General features: G+C 33.3%; 2 protein-coding genes across 5 annotated transcripts; one reads left to right on the plus strand and one right to left on the minus strand.

Annotated features, from left to right (window-relative positions):
• Positions 1 to 3,295: 3,295 nt before the first annotated feature.
• On the minus strand, positions 3,296 to 8,493 carry LOC122587176 (protein CLP1 homolog). Of its 4 annotated transcripts, none has more exons than XM_043759270.1 (12): positions 8,358 to 8,493; positions 6,974 to 7,190; positions 6,801 to 6,869; positions 6,597 to 6,689; positions 5,823 to 6,064; positions 5,409 to 5,547; positions 5,245 to 5,301; positions 5,002 to 5,136; positions 4,313 to 4,548; positions 3,898 to 3,942; positions 3,687 to 3,807; positions 3,296 to 3,595 (listed from the first exon to the last, which is right to left on the minus strand). In XM_043759270.1, the coding sequence occupies exons 2-11, from the start codon at positions 7,187 to 7,189 to the stop codon at positions 3,720 to 3,722; spliced, it is 1,320 nt and encodes a 439-aa protein (XP_043615205.1). In that variant the 5' UTR covers position 7,190; positions 8,358 to 8,493; the 3' UTR covers positions 3,296 to 3,595; positions 3,687 to 3,719. The 4 variants fall into 4 exon arrangements, with proteins under 4 accessions (XP_043615205.1, XP_043615203.1, XP_043615202.1 ...); XM_043759268.1 differs by having other exon boundaries at positions 6,974 to 7,197; XM_043759267.1 differs by having other exon boundaries at positions 6,974 to 7,247.
• Positions 8,494 to 15,461: 6,968 nt separating this feature from the next.
• Positions 15,462 to 16,837, plus strand: LOC122589821 (putative glycosyltransferase 7). The gene has a single exon (XM_043762143.1). It carries the CDS (start codon positions 15,495 to 15,497, stop codon positions 16,770 to 16,772), a length of 1,278 nt encoding a protein of 425 aa, XP_043618078.1. The 5' UTR covers positions 15,462 to 15,494; the 3' UTR covers positions 16,773 to 16,837.
• Positions 16,838 to 22,221: the final 5,384 nt, after the last annotated feature.

The raw sequence follows: 22,221 nt of genomic DNA on the forward strand, positions 1-22,221 counted from the left end.
AGAGAGCAGAGAGATTGAAAATCAATCACATAACTTTTTTCCTATTTCCATTATCAAGTGCTAACATAACGAAAGAAGTCCGCCTCATCCATTTTCTCACATTTTCATTATATTCTACGCAACCGAACACCTATATTATACAACCATATAAAACATGATTGCTTTGAATGACTAAAACATTGTGGTCCTCATGTTAGTATCGTAATAAAGATTAAGAGAATTGCAAAAGAGAACATAGACCGCACCTTTTGAAACAAGATCAAGCCCAAATACTGAAATTATTTTCACAAGACTTCATATTTACCAAACTACTGTTCTAGACTTATATGTTCTGCATTGATTTATGGTCAAAATGCACTTTAAAAGAAATTGAATGTTAATATTATTTGACTTTAGTTTATGCAAAGAATTTACTTTGTCAAGGGTTAGATTCAAATCAACTTATTGTCTCCTTAAGTTAGAAAGCAAACCCACAAGAATAGATAAAAATCAATGAAAGGGGTCAGTGGTGATTTGTGGAGTTGTGGATTAGAGGGTACTTTGGATGTGAGAATAGAACTTGGATTGAATGATCATCCTTTTTATAGTGAGGAGCTCATCCTGACAAATCAACTATTTATCGGTCTTGGCCGTCGAGGTGAGGTGAAAGGTACACAACCGATCAACATGTATTAGTACATACGAATCAAATTTTCAGCTATTCTGGTCAAGTGCCATAAAATATTGAATCATATTTCATATAGTCATCTTATCATTTAGTTCATATGCAATAATTATTTTATTGCATCTCCAAATTCAACTTCTAAGAAGCACGCCTAACCATTATCTATTAAGGAAAAATGTATAACGTAACAAAAATATTATGACCATAAGATTTCCAAATCCTCTGCTTTTTACTACAAATATAAATACCTTGAGTCCTGACGCAAAATATTTAAGATAGCATGTTGTTGATTTTCAAGTAACATTAAACTGTTGGCCCAAAACATCAATACAATGGTCCAAGTAATTTAGGTAATTCTCATTTTTAATTCAAAGATTCAGTTCAACCCAAGCCTCTACCAATTGTATTAACCTCTAAACACAAATATATAGGACGACAAACTTCAATGGGTCTAATTGTTATCTCATTACAAAACTACTTTTCAATTATTTATTTATGGCAAAAAATAGTAGCAAGTAGACATATTCTTTCTCTTCTATTTTTAAGGATAAAGATATGATTAGAAATGGTCTTATAAACCATGATCGTGGTAAAAAGTAAAAGAATTACACCACTAATGGGGTGTCTGGGGGGTTTTGGGGGTGGGGAATAGCAAAGGTAATGAAAAAACATGGTTGGTTAAGTATAATATAATCAATCATTACTCAAAATTGGATCATACTCCATTACCTACAATTTTGGGGGTATTAAAAATCCATTACCTACCTTTTTTTTTTCTCTTGAGCAGTTACCAGTTCATATCTTCATTTTATAACTTACCATACTGCATGTCCATATTTATTTTATTCAATATTCATAATAATAATAATAATAATAATAATAATAATAATAATAATAATAATAATAATAAATAATATCAACATAACGTGTATATAATTAAACGGATATATATCACTAGGCATCGAGATCAATGTTTTTATTTATCAAATATATTATTATTATATAAAGAGTTAATTACTGAAATGGTACCTAATGTTTGCGTCATATTACTGGTTTCATATCTTTCCTTTCGAAATTACGCTGATCATACCCAACGTATGCAAATTTTCACTCGGACCATACTGAAGGCTAACGTCACGTGTCCGTTAAAAACTCCCCCACGTGACTTGCATGTGAGGGGTAAAGATGTAATTTCACGTTTCTTAATTACTTAAATAGTACCTAACGTTTGCACGATATTTCTGATTTCATACCTAATGTTTTTCTTAATTACTTAAATGGTACCTAATGTTTAGTTATTAGTTTTTTTTATTTTTTTTTCTTTTGAAAGGTGAATTCCATTTTAAGTCGATGTCTTAAAAACTGGTATTTTAGTCATACTGGTGTGAAATTTTTTTTTTGGTATTATCGGTATTACTGAAAATACTGGCCGGTACGACTATTTTTAATTTGTTTTATTATTCTTTTATGAAAATTTTTCAAAACTTGTTACAATTTAACGAAAATAGTCAAAATACACTTATAATCCAGTAAAAAATTATACCAAATAAGTTTTTCATAACAAAATATAAGTTTAAAGTTCACAAATAACCAAAAATAGTCTTAAAGTATCATAAAAATAATTTTATAAAAAATTCAAATTTTCTTTTTCAAAAATAGTGGGAATACCGCAACGGTAATACCAGAAATATCGGCCGGTATTTATCGGTATTTAAAACATTGCTTTAAGCTTCGTGTCGCAGTAAATATCGACTGGTATTTCTAGTATTACTGGAATATTCCGGTATTACCATTGCGGAATTTCCAGTATTTTCAAAATAGAAAATTTGAATTTTTTTAAAAATTGATTTTATGATACTTTATTGCTATTTTTGGTTATTTGTGAACTTTAAACTTATATTTTGTTATGAAAAATCTATTTTGTATTATTTTTTACTGGATTATAAGTGCATTTTGACTATTTTCGTTAAATATAAACAAGTTTTGGAAATTTTTCATAGAAGAAAAATAAAACAAATTAAAAATAGTCGTACCGGCCAGTATTTTCGGTAATAACGATAAGACCAAAAAAATTTCCCACCAGTATGGCTAAAATACCAGTTTTTAAAACATTGGCTTAAAACGGAATTCACCTTTCAAAAGAAAAAAATATAAAATTAATAACTAAATATTAGGTACCATTTAAGTAATTAAGAAATAAATTAGGTATGAAATCAGCAATATCGTGCAAACGTTAGGTACCATTTAAGTAATTAATAAACGCGATATTACATCTTTACCCCTCACGTGCAAGTCACGTGAGAGGGTTTTTAACGGCCACGTGACGGCGTTAGCCTCCAGTATGGTCCAAGTGGAAATTTGCATACGTTGGATATGATCAGCGTAATTACGAAAGGAAAGGTATGAAACTAATAATATAGTACAAACGTTAGGTACCATTTCATTAATTAACTCTTATATAAATTGTAATTATATCATATGCTTTGTATTGCATTTATACCAAGCACTATCAATAACTTTGATAATACTAAAAGATACCCATTATATTCCCTTTGCCATTCCCATTGACATTACTTAGCTCCAACCAAGCACCCCTAAGTATCTTAACACAAAATGTATGCAAAAAGTAAATGGTGACAAAAACACTTCGACTGTCAATATATCATATGCTATTTTGAACATGTATGATAAAAAATACACAGCCGAAAAGCTGTTCAATATAAAAAGATAATGATGCATAAGACTTGAGTCCACAAACTACGTGCACCAGCACTACAATCTTCCCCATAGCATCAGCACGACATAATGTATATGATTTAGCTCGATTTTTAAATCTAAAAAACTCCAATATCAAACGTCACATTGTTACACTATACTGCAAAATACTTCATTGCACACACTATGCAGGTTTTCTTGATAAGCTTCATTTTGCTACAATAATGAAACATATAGCCAACTGTAAAAGCTTATTTTGCAAAATAGATAAATAAACAATAAAGGCCAGAAAAAGGTAAGAGCTTACAGTAGAAAATTTTAACGGATACGATAAGAAACATTAGGTATCTATCCACGTTATATTTCCAGCTAACAGGTATTTACTCGGAAGTTCACCACTGGATGGTGCAAGATACGTGATTTTCTTCCTGATATAGTAGATAAGAGGGACTTAGTCATGTGTGCTAGTTCTAAAAGGCCTTACAGTAAAAAATGGCTATGGTAAATTAAGTTCAAACCTTGAAGCGTCAACATCAGTGACCCAAATAAAGCCAGCTATGTTGCTGCACGAACAAATAGTGGAAAACATTAACCACCATAAGAACTAAGAACCCCTTATCATTTATATGTAACAAATTTCAAGGCAAGGTCGGTCAGATAACATGCTGGAACAGAGAGAATTTTGGGACGGGTTAGAATGGATTGGGTTGGATTGAGTTGACCACAGATTTATGCCAAATAGACTCATTTTAGCATATATTAGAACTGAAAATCATCCATTTAGTTTACAAGAGTCTAAATGGGTTCCAGATTTGTAGAAACAATATACTTGTGTATGGGCACAACATGGGATTTCAAACAAAACAGGACCTGGTCAGAGGTTTGTTAATAATGCTTAATTAAAATTGTTGGATGGTTGGGACTCGGGAATACCTTGAAAGGATTTGATCTTGTTCTTTAGCAAATGAGACAGCAAGAACTTGATTCACTAATTCGCTATGGTTAGTCACAGGAACCAATCTCATACGGTCAGCCACAGGCTGTGCACCAATTGGCAGAGCTGAAGCTGGAGCCTGTGGTCCACCGCCAATTTTGAAGATAGCCAAATCACTTAAATTTGCAGTACTGGAATGCGGGGAAAGGTCGTTTGAGAGACCGTAAAAATATTCCTGTAATTACAGTGCTGAAGTAAGCTTTGGTTTAGGGATAACTAGAGAATGAATTTTAAGAGTTCAGTATGGACAAGTTCTCAAAACTTGGTGTTTTAAGAGGCAAAATGTAGGGGCTGGGTAAACAAATCAGAAAGAATAGGATTGAATCACGCCATCTTCAGTACAGGTTATAACAGGCTTGGTATGTTAACCAGCAAACTTTTAATTTAAGTATCAAGAAGGTTTATCCATTAAACAGACTTTGGATTGAACATTTAACCCATTAGATCCAATCCACGCATTTGACATGTTCCCCTTTTAACTAAAACATTTTTTTCAACCAGTTTAAAATAATGCAGAACCCATTTTGATGGTCGAATTACACCTATATTAAATGGTTTAAAATAAAAAACAAAGCTACGTACCCAAAAAAATCATGTTTTTTTCCATTCAACTAAAGTTTAAACTTACTCTTATCCTTTGGCTCCTGGAATTAAGTCGGAATTTTTGATTTCTAGACACAACACCACCTGATTTTTGAAGTTTCACCACATCCACATTAGGCTTTTGTTTTAAAGCTTCTTTTAACATGCTGCAAAGTTTATCCTGGACAAGATTATAACATTATGAAGAATAAATCCATCAAAATTTATGATGACATGGTACACAAGCACATTTACTTAAACAGCATATGAAACTAGATAAAGTCTTTACCTGACCCAAAACAAGAACAACAGTGGCTTGAAATGTATCAATTGCATGCAAAAGAAGCTGCAACAAGACATTGTATTATTTTATTCAGCATAAGACCAAAAGTTGGTAAGTATACTTAGTATCATATATTCATATATGCCAAAAGAAGACCAGATAGAACAAACCTCATAACCAAGACCATCAATAAATCCCATGGTGTTGATGACCATGCCTGCTGCCCTAGATTCAGCATTTCCGGCAAACTGCCTTTCCAGGATCTGTGCAAGCTCCTTTACAAGCACTCTATAAAGATCTGCGTTATGACTGCAAATGCAAAGGTAAGGGAAGCTGAAACAAAAATTCATAAACCTAAAAAATGAGAAGCAGTAGAAAAATGCAGTAGTGATTGGTTTGCACTTGGAATGGGTAGGGCTTTCTAAACCTGGCCTTCGACTGAGAATGGACAATTTTCAATTTTATAGGCATCACCCCAAACATAAACACAAATTTCAAACTCGAACCAAACATCATGTTAACTTGTTAAGGAAACAAATGAAGATTGTATATATTAAGGAACAGAATGAGTAAAATATTGTTACGTTGGATTACTATTTCCGTAAAAGTAAACAAGAGGCATGTCGAAGGGAATTCCTTCCACTGAATCAATTGGCATTTCGATTGGGCTAGCTGCAATACACCCGGGGATGGTAATAGATCCTTGGCCAATATCCAAATCCACGAAAGTAGGTTTCCATCCCTGTTTGGCTGCCCAACTAAGAAGCATTCTTGATAAAGTGCTTTTTCCAGAGTCTGTTGGACCAACTACAATCACCCTGGGACCCTGAACACATAACGGGGTTCATTATGACCATAGAGATTAACTCAAATAAGTTATAAAGTACACATTTAAAAAATTGAACTCTATTATTTCTAGTGCAAAGATTTCTTCATCGCCTTAAAATAGTAATTCATCTAAACCCAAGTAGAAAGTGCAGACAGAGAACTAGAGAAGTGACTAAAAAGCAAGAAAACTTGTGATCAGTAAGCAAAAGAAAAAATCCAACAAATAAACTGACATGCAAACTTAAGTAAACTAATTGCATATAATGTGCAAGGCCAGTTAGTTTGACATAAGGCCAGTGAGTTCCACTCTAAGACAAACTGGCAACAGAGGAAGTAGCCTATAATAATGTTATATATCGCCAATTTTACAACACATATTCCAATGTCAGATCGGGAGTGCACTCAACAAGGCCCTCAAAAAAAAGTCAGTGAAATTTCTATTACTTTTACATGGGAAAAGTAATGGTTGAATCACAAACTACCTAACTATTTTATGCTGCTATAAAGAACAAGAAGCCAAAGATAATAACCTGGGAAGCATCGGTATCACTAGCAGCAGCTTTTGCGCGATTTCTACGTCCTTCAAGTACAGCATGCACATTTACATAACTAATCATTGGTGTCTTTATATCAAAACAAAAACAAAGACGAAATTAATCTTCTTGTACGTTGAGTAAGTAAAAATACAATGAATCTTTCCTTTCTTTTTTCTTCTTTTCAGATTGGCATCCTACCTCGTCTGCTACATAATCAGTTTCAGTATTATCTTGCATTTCAATCGTGGCCCCGTGCCATGTAAATATCTGAAATTCCAAAATAAGGCGAGTGAAATATTAGATATATTCAATATTTAATTACATAGATAAGGAATTTTTTTTTTCAAGGAGTCCGTTTGTGTTTTATTTACCGCAAATTTCATTCTTGGTGGGAAGGTGAGCCAATTTTCTGGTGGCATTTCGGTGCCAAATATCTCAGCCGTCCCGTTTAGTAACCTGAGACGGAGAGATGTATTAACATTGACTTCAATCCGGAGCTCACTCTCTTTGTCCAGTTTCACCTGCTTCATTGCAGAGGAACCACTTGCTGCTGCAGCTGGAACTGAAGCTGCACCTCCATACGCCATACTGTAACCTTATGCACCAAGAACGCTTCAGTGTGCTGATCCAATTACCTTCAAATATCTTTCATTCCGAACATAAATAGTTTAAAAGCGTAACTCATTTAAAACTTACAAAGTAAAGATTATTCTAACCTCACTAACATACTTTAGTCATGTGGCAATTTCCAACCTGACATGAAAATAAATGGGTAGTCGGTTTGGGCTTAGGATCAAATGAGTGAACACATTTACTAGATAGGTTGTGTTGTCATTCCTATCCTCTTACAATCCGCCCACCCATCTAAAGTATAAATATAATCTTTCTTCATAAAACATTAACAGTTTCATGTTTTCTTATCATGTGTATCCCTGAATAACAATTGCATATCTTCAAAGTATTTTATGGGCATTTATACTTTATACCCTAATATTTATTGTTTTCATTCAAACCAACGGGGTTGGATCAAGTGGTTGGAGACTTGGAGCCCATGACTGTAGAGACAGACGTCAAGGATTCGATCCTCATGCCTGGCAAGCCAAATGTCCTTTTTTACCTTAGGTAGAAACAGGAAGCAGCCTCTCCGCCTTCTTAGGTAAGGGTAAGGTTGTCTACATCTCAACCTCCACACACACTGTCGAAGATGGTATTTGGACCCATAACACATGGAAGACGACATTGGGTGCTACTTACTTTATTTATTTATTTATTGTGTTCATTTGAATTAATGAACTTATAATATTAATCATGTAAAACGCGTCAACACGAGTACAACCCTTTACAAATTGTGTCGGGCTTAGCTTCTGCTTTTTGACATGATTAACGAAACGGGTAGGTTTCAGACATACGAACCTGTCAATCTAGACGACACAAGATTACCACCCCTATAAATACTCAATCTAACAGATTATAATACTAAAAAGATTATGAAATAAAGATTTTGGATAAAATTCATTATTAGAGCAATGGCTGATATATAAATAGATAAATTGTATAAAAACCTAATTTATTGGCTCAGATTAATTTATTATCAAGTAACATAAAAAATAAAAATCGATATATAAACATGAAACAATTGAAATTGGTAAATCAAAAAGTAACAGGTATGGATTAACAAAATGCATAGTAGGGAAATAATTTTTAATTATATAAAGAAATAAAAGAAAAGAAAAGAAAGTGAAAGTGATTAATTACCGGAGGGAGCGAGGGATGGAGTATAAACGGCTAAACGCAACGGAAGAGGAAGGGTTTTACTGTAGTATCGAAGAAGGGTATTTCAATTTTACTGTTATTCAGTATTTATTTTTCGGGGAAAGTAAATCAAGTGGTAATTATGATTTTTGTGGGATCTGTCAAAAGGTTTATGAGGGTGACATGTTTATACGTTTAGTTTCGAATTTTTATCAAACACAAAGCGAGAAAATAAAAAGTTAAAATTCTTACAAAAAATTTGACCCGCTTGATTCGAACCAGCGACCAAAGGATCTACAGTCCAAACGCTCTGCCAACTGAGCTAAGGTCAATTTTAATTCAATTTCTTACCCTTTATTATTATATACGTTCATTCGTCTATTTAGTCACAACATGCACGATTTTCTTGTTTTCTTTATTTAACTCATGTTTATAAGCAAGTTACAAGAATCTTTGACATCTCTATCTTTATCTTAAATAAAACAAAATTGTCATAACATAAATATCTTTATTCATTATAAAAGAAATAACCTCTTTTTATATTAGGTAATTCGATCTTTAAATTGTAACACCCTAAGATTTTAAAGATAAATAAATTAACCCTTTTTTGTAGTTTTGACATTAAATTAAGTTCCTAGTATTTTATTTTTGAGTCGGGGGTTAATTTAGTTGAAACTTTAGCTGATAGCGGGTAAAATACCCACAAAAAGTGTTTTGAGGCGTGACACTCAGGAGGAGTGCCAGCTATGTACTTGTTATGACTCACCCATTTTCTCTTTTTCCTTCATTGATTCCTCCTACCTTTTTATCTAAATTCCATTTCAATTCATACCCCATTTCAACTTAATTTTAGAATCATTATACAACAACAACTAACAATAATCTTCCTTTCATCTTCAAATTGAAAAGATTGAAATTAATAGTGTGTGTGGTGGTGGTGTATGGTCAAATCCAAGAAGGAAAAAGGAAGGAGATTAGTAGTGTGATTTCAATTCTTCAAGAGTGTTTATCTTAATTAATCAATTTTTCCAAATAACAATGATAATCAACCTAAATTGAAAAGTTAAGGTTTGTGGTGGTGATAGTGGTGGCCGAAAATTCAAGGGAGAAAAAGGAGGGAAGAAGAATTTTTCATCTAAGTCTTGTTTTAGCTCCTTGTTGTGAGGTATTGATTTCCCCTAAATTAGCTTTTATCTTTTTTTTTTTAATTTCGGGTTCATGGAGAGAACCAATTTGGGGGTTTTTGATAGATATTGGATAATGGTAATTTTTCCCCAATTCCTTAGATAACCTAGTTTGTCATTGAGTTATGTGTTGAGTATGATTATGAATTTGATAAGCTCATGTGATGATTTTGATTTATCAGAAAGCTGGGTTTTCACTAGCTATTGAAATATTGATGAAAATGGTAGGTTGAACTACCTAATGACTTTGTTGATGTAAAAGTGACTTAATGACAAATGGGTTGGGTTTTGGGTTTAGGAAGGCTAATGATTGAGTTGTTAGTGATCCTTATGGTTAAAATGAGAATTTGATATTTTTGAGCAAAAAGATGAATTGGTCACATGATGGTGGTAAAATGAGATTTTTAGCAAAATGATAGATAATTGTGATTGATCATTTTGAAAGGTAGAGTTTTGTAAAAGAAATTGGGTTTGAGCCAATTCAAAGAGAATGAGTTGAATGGATAGGAATGCTAGTGAATTGTTAGTGGCTAGGTGAGCTAGCCAAGTTTTGTGAATAAAGTCTTATGCGTATTGTGTTGATTTGTTAGGTTGAAAGCTTTGCACTTGTTGTGGCATTCTTGATTGTTGTTAGTCGCGGAGGAGGTGAGTACTCTTGCATACTCTTATATGTGCGTTGGGTCGATTACCATATGATGGTGGATTCCATATGTGGTAATCGATTCGGCGTTAGGGCCTAATGTTGAGGCCGGGGCCTAAGAACCCCATAGTTGAGTTGAAATGAGGCCTAAGAACCTCTTTGATTATTGTTTAGCGTATATGGATCCATGTATGTTTTGTTAGCGCAAAAGTGAGTATGCAAGTGATGATATGACGGTATCATTGGCTACATGCGATAGTCTTTTGTGTTTTTGCCCTCCTTCGTATATATATATTTGTATGCAAGTTTATTCACTAAGCATTCGCTTACTTTTTAATTGTTTACCATTTTGATAGGTGGTTCCGGAAGAAGGAACTAGGTTTGTTGATTTGAGTTTGAAGTTAAGGTTTCTTTGGAAGACTTGAAGGTATAGCCATTAATGAAGAATGGATCATTTTGTATAGATACTTAGTAATCCCTTTTGACTTTGGCTCTTGGTATATTTGGTTGTTCATGATCATGTCTTGGTACATTTGTTTATGATTATGCTTGGTCAAATGCTTTTTGAATTCTGGTTGTTGATGGATTAGTTGTATTGTGGTAGGTTTTAACAAGTTTGTAAATGTGTTTGTGATTAGTTTTACTAGTTGTTAATATGTGGAAATGAATTTTTAGGTCGAAATGGGTTTGTGCAGAAGTATATAGAGTATTAGTCTGTTGTAGACTAGTTTGTGGAGTATTAGTCTGTTGTAGACTAGTTTGTGGAGTATTAGTCTGCGTGTAAAAAAAAAAAAATTTCCAACTTTTTCGTTTTAATTGGTTTTCGAGTCTTGTTCGTTTTCATGAATTATCAAAATTACCATTAACTTTTTATGTTTAGCCTTTAATGAATTATAATTTACGCTTTAAATCTTTATTTTAATAATTAGCACTTTAAACCTTTATCTTCTAAAAATTTCTACTATCACAATTATATCAACTTACACCACTTGACACCGTTACCACCACCAATAGTACCATCACCGACACCACTAAACCGACTTCCCCACCACCACTGCCGCATTGCGCGAGTATCATGCTCGTTTTATAGAAATTATTTACATAGCACCTCCCAATTTTCTTTTAAAGTTACTTTTTTCCACTTATTTAATTATGATGTTATAACAAACTTTTTTCTTAAAATTAACTTTATTTTTATTTTTTATTTTATGATGTCATAATTCGATGAAGAAAATATTTCTATTTTCTTTTAAACACCCTAATAATTCATATATGGTGTTTTACATTTTCATCATCTATATAACTTTGTCATAACATATTTTTTTTTAATTATGATGACATCATAATTTTAAGTCCCGGTAACCTCATTGTTAACGAGAACGACTATTGTTATGTCTATAGTGAGGAATCCTCTTAAGATAACTAGTTTGATGTATGATCATCTTAATAAGTATGTAATTAACCTAAAGTGTTACACGAGTTATTAGATAAGCACATAGTTATTTTACATTCAGGTATAATGTCACAGAGAATCAAGTTTTACATAACTGGCAGACACAATACTTGCTCAACAGAAAACTAATGAAACAAGACAAAATGAAAAATAGAAGTTGTAAACAATAATATAAAAGTGTATCCCTCCCGAATCCCAAATGCTGTATAATTTACTTGATAAACTTTACCGAATATTTATTCTAAATTAAATAGACATAATGTTATCAGCTGACAAGAACAGTTTTGGGCACAACCTATGTTAATTAGATAACCTGTCTTAATCTCTAATCCAAGTGGACTCGACACAAATCATTAACTCGCAATAAATTGTCTTATGAAAATTCAAATCAAATAATAGTGAATTAATACTCAATCAATCATATGAATCATTAACCAAAAAGATCAATGTTTATATGACTGAAAGTAAAGTTCATCAAATAAAATTAACTAACAATTGTTAATCGGAAGAAATAACAATTGTTACATGACATGATGATGATATTGACTCCTTTTTCTTTTAGTCCGCAGCCTTCAAAAAGAGTTTTGACAAATCATTACCCGCATTTTACCGTGAAGTTTAAGGTTTAACGTATTGTATATTGCTCTATATACTTGTGGCTTTGTGCATGATGATTTATGTGTCAAAATATACATAGGCGATTTGAAATAAAAAAAATTATAGTAAGCTTAGTTCAATACTAAGGAAAACATAAGTATGTTAACATTGCATTAATAAACGAAAAAAATGCATGAGCTTTATTAACAATCAACAGTTTGTTAATATAAATAAACGTCTATGAAGACTTGGCTTGGGTATACCCAGGTTCAAGTCTGAGAAGGCAAGGTTTACCCCTATTGATCGTCGTGCTTTCGGGCGGATTAGTAGGGGGTTTCCTCCACCGGGTATTTGAAATAGCCATTTCTATTTCGAGTGAGCTCTCTAACGCGAACCTGGATAAGACAACGTATGTTAGACCTCCCGCTGTCAAATCGCGACACGAAGTTCTCAAGCGAAATTCATCTTTCAAAATAAAAAAATAAAAAAATGTAAGGTCGATTCTATTCCTAACCCTTTTGAGGGTCTATTATGTTGTGATTATTGTTGTTTAATAACATTTGAGATGCATTTACTTGGCGAAATAATTGACAAAATCTATCATCCAACTCAACTAAGCCCTTTTATACTTAAAGATTCAAGTCCGTTGAAAAGACTAAAGGAACGGAGGAATGACTACCTGTAAATCAGTTGATTTTACATCAATAACTATGGTTGGTAACTACTTGGTATTGAAATCGGAGAGTTGTGCAAGTTGGATTAGGAATAAATCATGGAGCTTAGATTTGCAAAAAAATTTTACCATTCAGATTACTCATTGAGAATAGATATCAAATATATTATTTTCATTAGAACTAAAATCATTTTTTGAACCATTCAGGATTTTGAATTATTCAGTTTAATCATTCGATGTTATCAAACACGACCTTAGTTGCTATATAGTTTTTATATACGTTCGTGACTACTTACTTTATGTATATTTTAAACTACGTTTTAGGTTCAATAAACGTATTAAGTGTTCAAAACTAAGCACGCGTTTATTTGTGTATGAATCATACCAATGGATATTGAAAGGACTAGACTCGATAAACCGAAAATACAAGATTTTTTTTTTTTTTTTATAACCCACTGCGCCGCATTGGGTCGAGAACTCCTCATTGCGCCGCAGTGGGAATCCTCGGAACATAATGGGAAAAAGCCCCACTGCGCAGCAGTGCGTTTGACACTCCCCCACTGCGCCGCAGTGGGAGGAACTGAAAACAAAGACGAGGAAAACCACTGCGCCGCAATGGGCAAAAACCACCCCCACTGCGCCGCAGTGGGTTACCTGATCAGCAAACCAAAACCATTTTAACACATAAACCAAATGGCAACCTTCCCATAACATCATGAACTTCATACAACACATTCTTAAGATTTTCAAGACACATAAAGACACATTTTAAACAAATTCACATCATCAACATGTTCACAAATCATGGATACCATCAAACGGGTCATTTACCCATTTTGACACCGTTTCGACCAAAAATTGCAACTTCACAACTGATTGAAATCTTTACACCTGATCATAGACACAAGTTTAATAAAAGTATGACCATCAACAAACAATGTACCAAAAGCCAAAAGGTGTGGGACTTCTAAGTATCTACCAAAAGATCGTCATTCATCCGCAAATGACCTAATTACCTTCAAGAACTTGCTAAATCCAACTTCGGGCTCAAATCAACTCTTTTCAATCCACAATTCTAGTTCCTTCCGGAACTACCTATAAAAGGGTAAACAACTAAAATATAAGCAAAGGCTTAGTGAATATGCTTGCATACATTTATGAATACGAAAGAAGGCAAGTGCAAAGACTTTCAAATGTAACCTATGACATCGTCGTGTCACATTTACATACTCACTTTGCACACTAACAAATACATATATGGATCCATATAAGCTAAACAACATAATCATGATCATCTATCGGGGTTCTTAGGCCACAGGAGGTTCTTAGACCTCAATCGATCAACTATCGGGGTTCTTAGGCCTCATAAACCAAACGCCAAATCAATTACCATGCTTGGAACATTCACATCTCATGGTAATTGACCCAACGTATACACAAAGGTATGCAAGTATACTCACCTCCTCCGCAACAAAGACAACAAAGCTAAACAATAATGCTCAACAAGCTCAACCTATGATCATATCATAAAGTGCATAAGCTTTCACTCACAATTTGACTAGCTTAACCTAGTCATACTCAATTACTAGCCTTTTCTAATCCCAAAACCCAACCCATTTGTCATTGAGTTACTTTCATTCATACAATAACACTAGATAGCTCATTCTACCATTTTCATCATTATTTCAATAACTAGAAAAACTCATCTTTTCTCATTAACCCAAATTATCACAAGAACTTATCAATTTCATAATCAAACACATTATATAACTCAATGACAACTAGGTTAACTAAGGAATTGGGGAAAAATTAACCACAATCCAATTTCTAGTAAAACCCCAAATTTGGGTTCCTTCATGAACCCTAATTTCAAAAGAAAAGATAAAGCTAAATTGGGGAAATTCCTTACCTCAACAAAGGAGACAATTACTTAGGGTTTTCAATACACAATTTCTTCCCCTTTTTCCTCTTAAATTTCGGCCACCTCCACCACAAATCCACAAACCCTAACTTTTTAATCTTGTTTGATAAGAGTTGTTAATGATGATTATTATTTTGATTTCTATCTTGGGCTTGGAAGATTAAACTTTGATTTAGTGAAAGCAAGAAGAATGCATGAAGTAAAGAAGAAGAAGAAGAATGAGTGAAGTGGGAGGTGACTCAAAAGAAAAAGAGGGCTGACACTCTTTGGAGATGCCACGTCCCATATGATTTTCTTGGTATTAAGATACCCGCTATCCGCTAAAGTTCCAACTAAATTAACCCCATATCCAAAAATAAAATACTAAGAAATTACTTTAATGTTAAAACTATAAAAAGGAGTTAATTTCTTTTACCTTAAAAATCTTGGATGTTACAGATATGTTCATCTATTGTCTTCTAATCCGTATGATTACTATCTCTATAATCATGTTTCCTATATGCTATGTATAATTATGTCGTACAAACATGTCGATATCTAATTATATAATATATCATCCATCTATCTTTAATTGTGATATAAGCAAGTACAAGTATATTAAAAAAAAACTCGCATGGTATTTAAGCATATATCATTACTTGTGGAAAAGCTACAACACTTGAATCAGTAAAAATGGTTGCATTCTCACAAGCCAGCTCTCGAAAGCCCAACTTTGATCGCCTCTCCATCTTTCTTGCCGGAGCCGTCTCGGCCTTCTCGGTCGTCTTCTTATTCTCTACTTTTGATTTAATCCGTATGGTCTCTCAACAAAAGCCCTGTAACCAGCCCGAATCACCTTTAGACCTTCAATTCGACCCGCTTATCTCAAGTTTCTACGATGACCCAAGTTTTGGCTACACAATGAACAAATCGATAAAAAATTGGGACGAAAAACGACACGCTTGGCTCAAACTGCACCCGTCGTTTGAGCCCAAGTCGCAAGAACGAGTGTTTATAGTAACCGGGTCACAACCTGCCCCATGTAGTAACCCGGCAGGAGACCATTTCTTACTAAGGTCCTTTCGTAACAAAGTAGATTATTGTCGTATACATAATTACGATATATTTTACAATAATGTGTTACTTGACCCAAATATGCGGTTTGGTTGGGGAAAAATACCAGCAGTTCGAGCCGCAATGATGGCTCATCCGGAAGCCGAGTGGATTTGGTGGCTCGATGAAGACACGGTGATTACCGATATCGAGTTTAAGCTACCGTTATATCGGTATAAAGATTATAATTTTATTGTTCATGGTTGGCCTAAAGAAGTTTATGAGAAAAGAAGTTGGGTCGGGTTAAATGCTGGGTCAATTCTGATTAGAAACAGTCAGTGGTCACTTGAATTTTTGGAGAAATGGACCGATATGGGCCCAAGTTCTCCAAATTTCGATAAATGGGAAAGAATTTTGTTAAAAGTTTTTAGGCACAAGTCTACTGATCAGACCGCGTTAGCTTATTTACTGTATGTGGAACATATAAAATGGTCATGGTATGGGAAAAAAATGTTTATAGAGACTAGATATTACTTAGAAGGGTACTGGGTCGATATCGTTGATACGTTAACGAATATAACATATACGTATTTGGAAATCGAGAACAAGCCAGGAATGAGGATGTTACGACGAAGGCATGCCGAGAAGGTGAGTGAGGGATATGGAATGTTACGCGAAGCCTTGTTGAAAGACGCGGGTTATGATGAGTTTGGAAGATGGAGGAGGCCATTTGTGACTCATTTCGCGGGTTGTCAACCGTGTAATGGGAAACATAACGTGTCCTTTACTAGAGATCGTTGTCGCGATGCCATGAACAAGGCTTTGAGCTTTGCTGACGATCAAATGCTGCGGAATTATGGGTTTGTTCACCGGGATTTATATGATTCGTCTGTTGTTTCGCCTTTGTCATCAATTTGATTATCCTTCATATGATTAATAGAATATAGCTTATGATATTTTCGTATTAATTACTCGTCTTTCGCTTCGTGTTCGTTTAGGTTCTGTTAGTTGTTTTGATAGTTCACAAATATTGTACCATTTCCATGCTTCTAGCCATAACACGGAGTTTCGTTTTAACCACCACCATATATACCTAGTCTAGTAGCTACGAGTCCTCGTTAAAAAAAAAGAAGAGAAAAATTGATTTCGTGTTTTTTTTTTTTTTTTTTTTTTTATAATCTTATTAGTTACTTTAAAAAATATAAACATGATTCGTAATCCGTTTACACACTTAAAATTAGGTAACTATGGTACTATGATCATCCAATTTCATCTACTTGGGTAGGTTGTAACATATATTGTGTGAAGTTCAAACCAAAATCTTTTATCATAAAATTTTCCTTTAACTTGGACATGCTTTACTTTCACCTAAACGAGAGATCTATGATTGGTAGGTGGAATACAAAGTACATTGACCAAAAATATACGGGGTAGTGAATTTATAAAAATACAAATGTATAAATAGATTAGGAACCATTATGACTTTGACAAAAAAATAATCTTTTTTAACATATTATGACTTTGATTTGCTTGAAGAAATTTACTAGTCAGAAATAGAGCTTAAATGGTAACCAAACATAATAAGAAAATCAAACCCATTTACCATTCCACCTCTACACGTCGTCGAAATTACACTCATCATTAAACAAGCAGTACGTCTTTGACCGCTGGTTTGCCTTTCAGAAGGCTCCCTATGGCTTCGACGGTTTATTCTTCCGTTTTTAGACCAAAATTTTATCAATATTTGAATCTTACGAGTATAACTAGTCAGACTTGGTGCGGTGTTTCTGTGAACTCTGTTCAAAATGTTTGTATAAATAAGTAAACCGGCGTCTAAGACACCGGTCTTATAAAAACCACAACCAAAGCCGGCAACTATAATACCGGTCTTCACTTACATGGCAGCAATTTGGGCTTTGGGAAGCTAACGTTGGTGTCTAAGACACCGGTCTTCACTTTTTCGGGCAAACACGACATCTAATACACCAGTCCTATTTAATTTTCACCAAGACTAGTGTCTTAGTAACCGGTCTTAGCATACTTACTTTGAACTTTTTCATTTACACGTCCTGAACACAAAAAATTCATTACATATGCTTTTTTTGACTATAATCAACCAAAACAAAGGTATGAAAACAAGTAATATATAATCAAGAAATGATACATTTTATTTCATTCAAATCTTTTTACACAAATGAAACGTTTATCCTCTATTAACACATCTACCATCTTGTTCCGTATTCTTCTTGTTTGCCCTAATAGCTTAAGGATAAATGTTTTCTTTTTATTGAAAATTGATTTCAATGAAATAAAATATATGATTTCTTGGTCATTGCTTGTTTTCATACTTTAGTTGTTGTTTGAATATACTATAAAAAAACATATGTAATGAATTTTTTGGTTCTCCGACGTGTAAATGAAAAATGAAAAAAGTTCGAAGCAAATGCTAAGACGGGTTACTAAGACATCGGCCTTGGTGAAAATTAAGTAAAACTAGCGTCTTAAACGTCGTGTCAATGTCTTGGACACCTGCATTATCTTCCCATAACCCAAATCGTTGCCACATAGGTGAAAAGCGGTATTCGAGTTGCTGTCTTGGGTTGTTTTTTAAGACCGATGTCTTAGACACGGGTTTTTCCTAATTTTACAAATTTTTTGAACAAAGTTCCTGGAAACACCATGCTGTTCGAAAATAGTCCCCTCCGTACAATTTCTTTTATTTCTTTTTTATTTGTTATGGTAAATTTGAGCCTAACGAAATTGCCTCTTCGTATAACTGACATGAATTTCTGGGGAAAAAAAAATCTCATTCTCTCAATACCACCTCCTTAGTGTTAAAAACATTTTGCTTACATCAATGTTTTAACTCAAAACTTTAAGTCTCAAGTTTCTAAATATCAATCCAATGTTTTAAATACCGGTATATTCCGACAGGTATTACCGGTATCGGAGAGTGTTCCGGTATAACTAACCCAATATTTTAACCGGCATTTTCACTATTCATTAGCGCATGTATTATCCGGTTTTCGCGGATAATATATACATGTATTACTCAAAACTTTAAAACCGGTTTTTTTTAGTTTTTATTTTTTTGAATTTTTTTATATTTTTTGTGATACTTTAATATTATTTTTTATTGTTTATAAACTTTAAATTTATATTTTGTTACAAAATACCTGCTGAATATTATTTTTGAGTGGTTTATAATTATATTTTGGTTATTTTATTAAATTATAACAAATTTTGTAGTTATTTATAATCACATCTTTTTGAGTTTTATCCCCTCACTTTAATAAAGGCATTTTGGTTAATTCAAAGTAATATATATTTTTATTCTATTGACATATTAACCATCATTTTCCTCGTTCTTTCACTTTACATCCGAAGAAAGGAGTTCCATCTTACTAAGAAATTTCATAGAAACCACTTTTCAGGTACCTGGTGACCATGACATTTCACTTTAGTGCCATACATATAAGGGATGGGATTTGTGACAAAAGATATCCTCACTCAACACAACACATAATTTAACAAGCAACCCATTATTCACAATGAGCACCCAAAAAGACCCTCAAGAACTCGCGGATGACCATCCATGGTTCCCATTTTTATTCGTGATCATGATGCCTAACACCGTCGGTACAATTAGCAAAGCAATCCGTCGCAATGACTATTCATTGTTAGTTCTTTGTGTATCCGTTTTTGTCTGTTTCTTTCTAATACAACTCTGCTTAAGAAAATTTTCGTCCTTGCCTAAAAACGGAAAATTTGGTCAGAAGTTTTTGTTGAAACTAAATATTTGGTTTCTCTATACGGCTGTCTCATTTGGCTTTGTTTATCAGCTTGCGGATTTCCTTCCTAGGCAAACCATGGTGACTTTGTATTGTATCGTGTTAGTGTGTAGCTCGTTTCTATTTTATGCGTTTGTGATCGCTGATCTTGTTAAGTTTTGGAAGATGTGGAGACATGTTGAAGATGAAACTAGGCTGCCTGAAAATCGAACTCTAGTTGATGAAAAAATGAATTATTACTCCATTTCGATATGCGAGAAAGTTTGATTTAAGTTGACGTATCATATTGAATTTCGAACTAATACATATCGTCTATCACAAAAATAACTATAACTATGTAACATGTTTGTAATGTTTTATTTGAAATTAGTAAAGTGGTAACATCAGTTTTTTAAGTGACATGATGAAATGGGGGGGGAAAAAAAATCATATTTCTAAAAATGAAATTCACTTGAGATTTATATATATAGGGTACACTCTGAACTTTATAACATCAATTTCAAACATAGAATATTTTCAAAATTTTATTTGAGTTAAACACATTTTTTTATTGGTTGAATTCTACCCTTTTACATTATTTCAATTATTATTCATCGATACCCGGTATGAATCCAAAACCTTTTAACAAAAACAAAATGTCTTACCTCATCTTACCAAGGGGTCATTGGCTCAACAAATTTTCATTTATCAATATCGATTTTTTTTTTTTTTAACGTTTATCAATATCGATTAAGTGGGTTATCATTCTCCACTATAAATTTTTTGTGGGGTTATTATGGAGAATTTTAATTTGTTATAAATATGTCACAAATTCGAATTCGTTCTCGATTTCATATCTAAATACAAATCCCATTTTCCGTGTTGATCCATGGGGAATGGTTGTCGCCCCAAGGATTACAAAGGTCAAGGTCGTCCATCTATACTTTCTATGCTAGAATTTATTATTAGTAAAAGAAAATTAAAAATATGTAGAAGTTATAGGTTATGCATTTAAAGTAAAATTTTCAACATTAAATGATATTCTTTGACATATAATCATTGTTCAAACCGTAAGCTGAAAGCAATATGGATCATGGAAATCATGATTATACATTGTGTTATTTTATATTAAACATGTGTGGTTCACAATATATGTAAAACATTTTTTCTTTACTTTAAATTATAATTAAAAATGTATGGAGCTAAAAATCTTAAACATGCATCCACATACAGATATATATACTTAGTTCATGTTATGTTCATCTAACGGAAAAAGACAGTATATTATCATCTGTATTGTTGTTTATTCTAATTTATTTATACTTTTAATCATATAGTTCACTACTATACAACACGAATATGTTTAATTTTTACTTCGTCTTAACTTGAAGAAATTACTTTGAGAAAATGAGATGTAAAATTTGACTATTTTACAAATAAATGACACATACTGGTTTCAGACTTTCTAGGGATGACGTAACTAGTCGCTCCAAAGTCAAATGAGTTGTTTGTGCTGTTGAGGTTCGGTTTTTGAGTGAAAAGTGATATGTGCACCATTTTTTTTCATATGCATTGATGTCTTAGTAATACACGAATACATGTATTAATGCAACTATTGTTACTTCAATAACAATTACGTAATGAGTTTTGCTTTCTGTAATTAAATTATTCTACCTACATTACATTTTCTTCATCGTTCTGTAGTCGCATAAGGTCCCTGTTTATAGGGGAGTCTTTGGAGCATCCTTGGAGCCGAAGAGGCAGGACACCATAGGCAGCGAGCGTCCAATTTGCTACGTCCCAGGTTTCAGTCCTCATGAGGACTCTTGAAGACGACCAGGTGTGGGACCGAGGGAGCGGATGAAGGGAAAAAAAACCTTTTTTCAAAAATTTGTTTCCAACGGCTAGTTTTAGGAATTAAATTTTTTTTTTCTATTTAAACCTTATCATTTTACAACAATTAATCAACGAAAATGTCAATCAAAGATGATGAAGATGAAGAATAATTTTAATGATTATGTATTTCGTGTTTTTTTATTTATCTAGTACTATGTTTTATTAATTTTGTGTTGTCTTTTATTTTTAAGTAATGTAATTTGTGTGTTATTAATAAAATGTGTTTTTTTTATTATATTTGAATGGTGTTTTGTTAATTAAATAAATGATAAAAGAATTGATGATGTGGCGAAGAAGTCCTGAAGAAGCTGTCTTATAGGTAGGGAGAGTCCTGGGGAGAGTCCTGCTGACGTGGCAGTCAGGACTCTCCAGGACTCCAGTCCTTATAAGGAGAGGCCAATAGCTACGAAGCGAGTTTCAAATTTGCGGAAAAGTCAATGGAAATTCCCCAAATGTCACTTTCCATGATTTGGTAGTTTAAACCAATTTCTCCGACCCCCGTACAAGCTTCATCTCAGCATTTCACGCACAAGAATTTAAAAAAATAAAGCAACAACCAATCCTATCTATTACAGGTTTTGGGTATTATTACCGTTTTTCATAATGTATGAGGAAGATTCAGATATAGCAACCTTAAATGTGAGGGCCTGTGGGCTTGCCATGTTTAGGCCTGAAATAAATCTACCAGCCACGGGACCTAG

Source organism: Erigeron canadensis, chromosome 2, assembly GCF_010389155.1.
Source record: "Erigeron canadensis isolate Cc75 chromosome 2, C_canadensis_v1, whole genome shotgun sequence".
In the NCBI taxonomy this organism is placed as follows: Eukaryota; Viridiplantae; Streptophyta; class Magnoliopsida; order Asterales; family Asteraceae; genus Erigeron; species Erigeron canadensis.

Coding starts and splice junctions, on each gene's coding strand:
- LOC122587176 (XM_043759270.1), bottom strand. CDS start 7,189: ATGGCGTATGGAGGTGCAGCTTCAGTTCCAGCTGCAGCAGCAAGTGGT. Junction 6,065..6,596: donor GTGATACCGATGCTTCCCAG/GTTATTATCTTT, acceptor TTATGTGTTCAG/GGTCCCAGGGTGATTGTAGT. Junction 4,549..5,001: donor CCAGGAGCCAAAGGATAAGA/GTAAGTTTAAAC, acceptor CTGTAATTACAG/GAATATTTTTACGGTCTCTC.
- LOC122589821 (XM_043762143.1), top strand. CDS start 15,495: ATGGTTGCATTCTCACAAGCCAGCTCTCGAAAGCCCAACTTTGATCGC.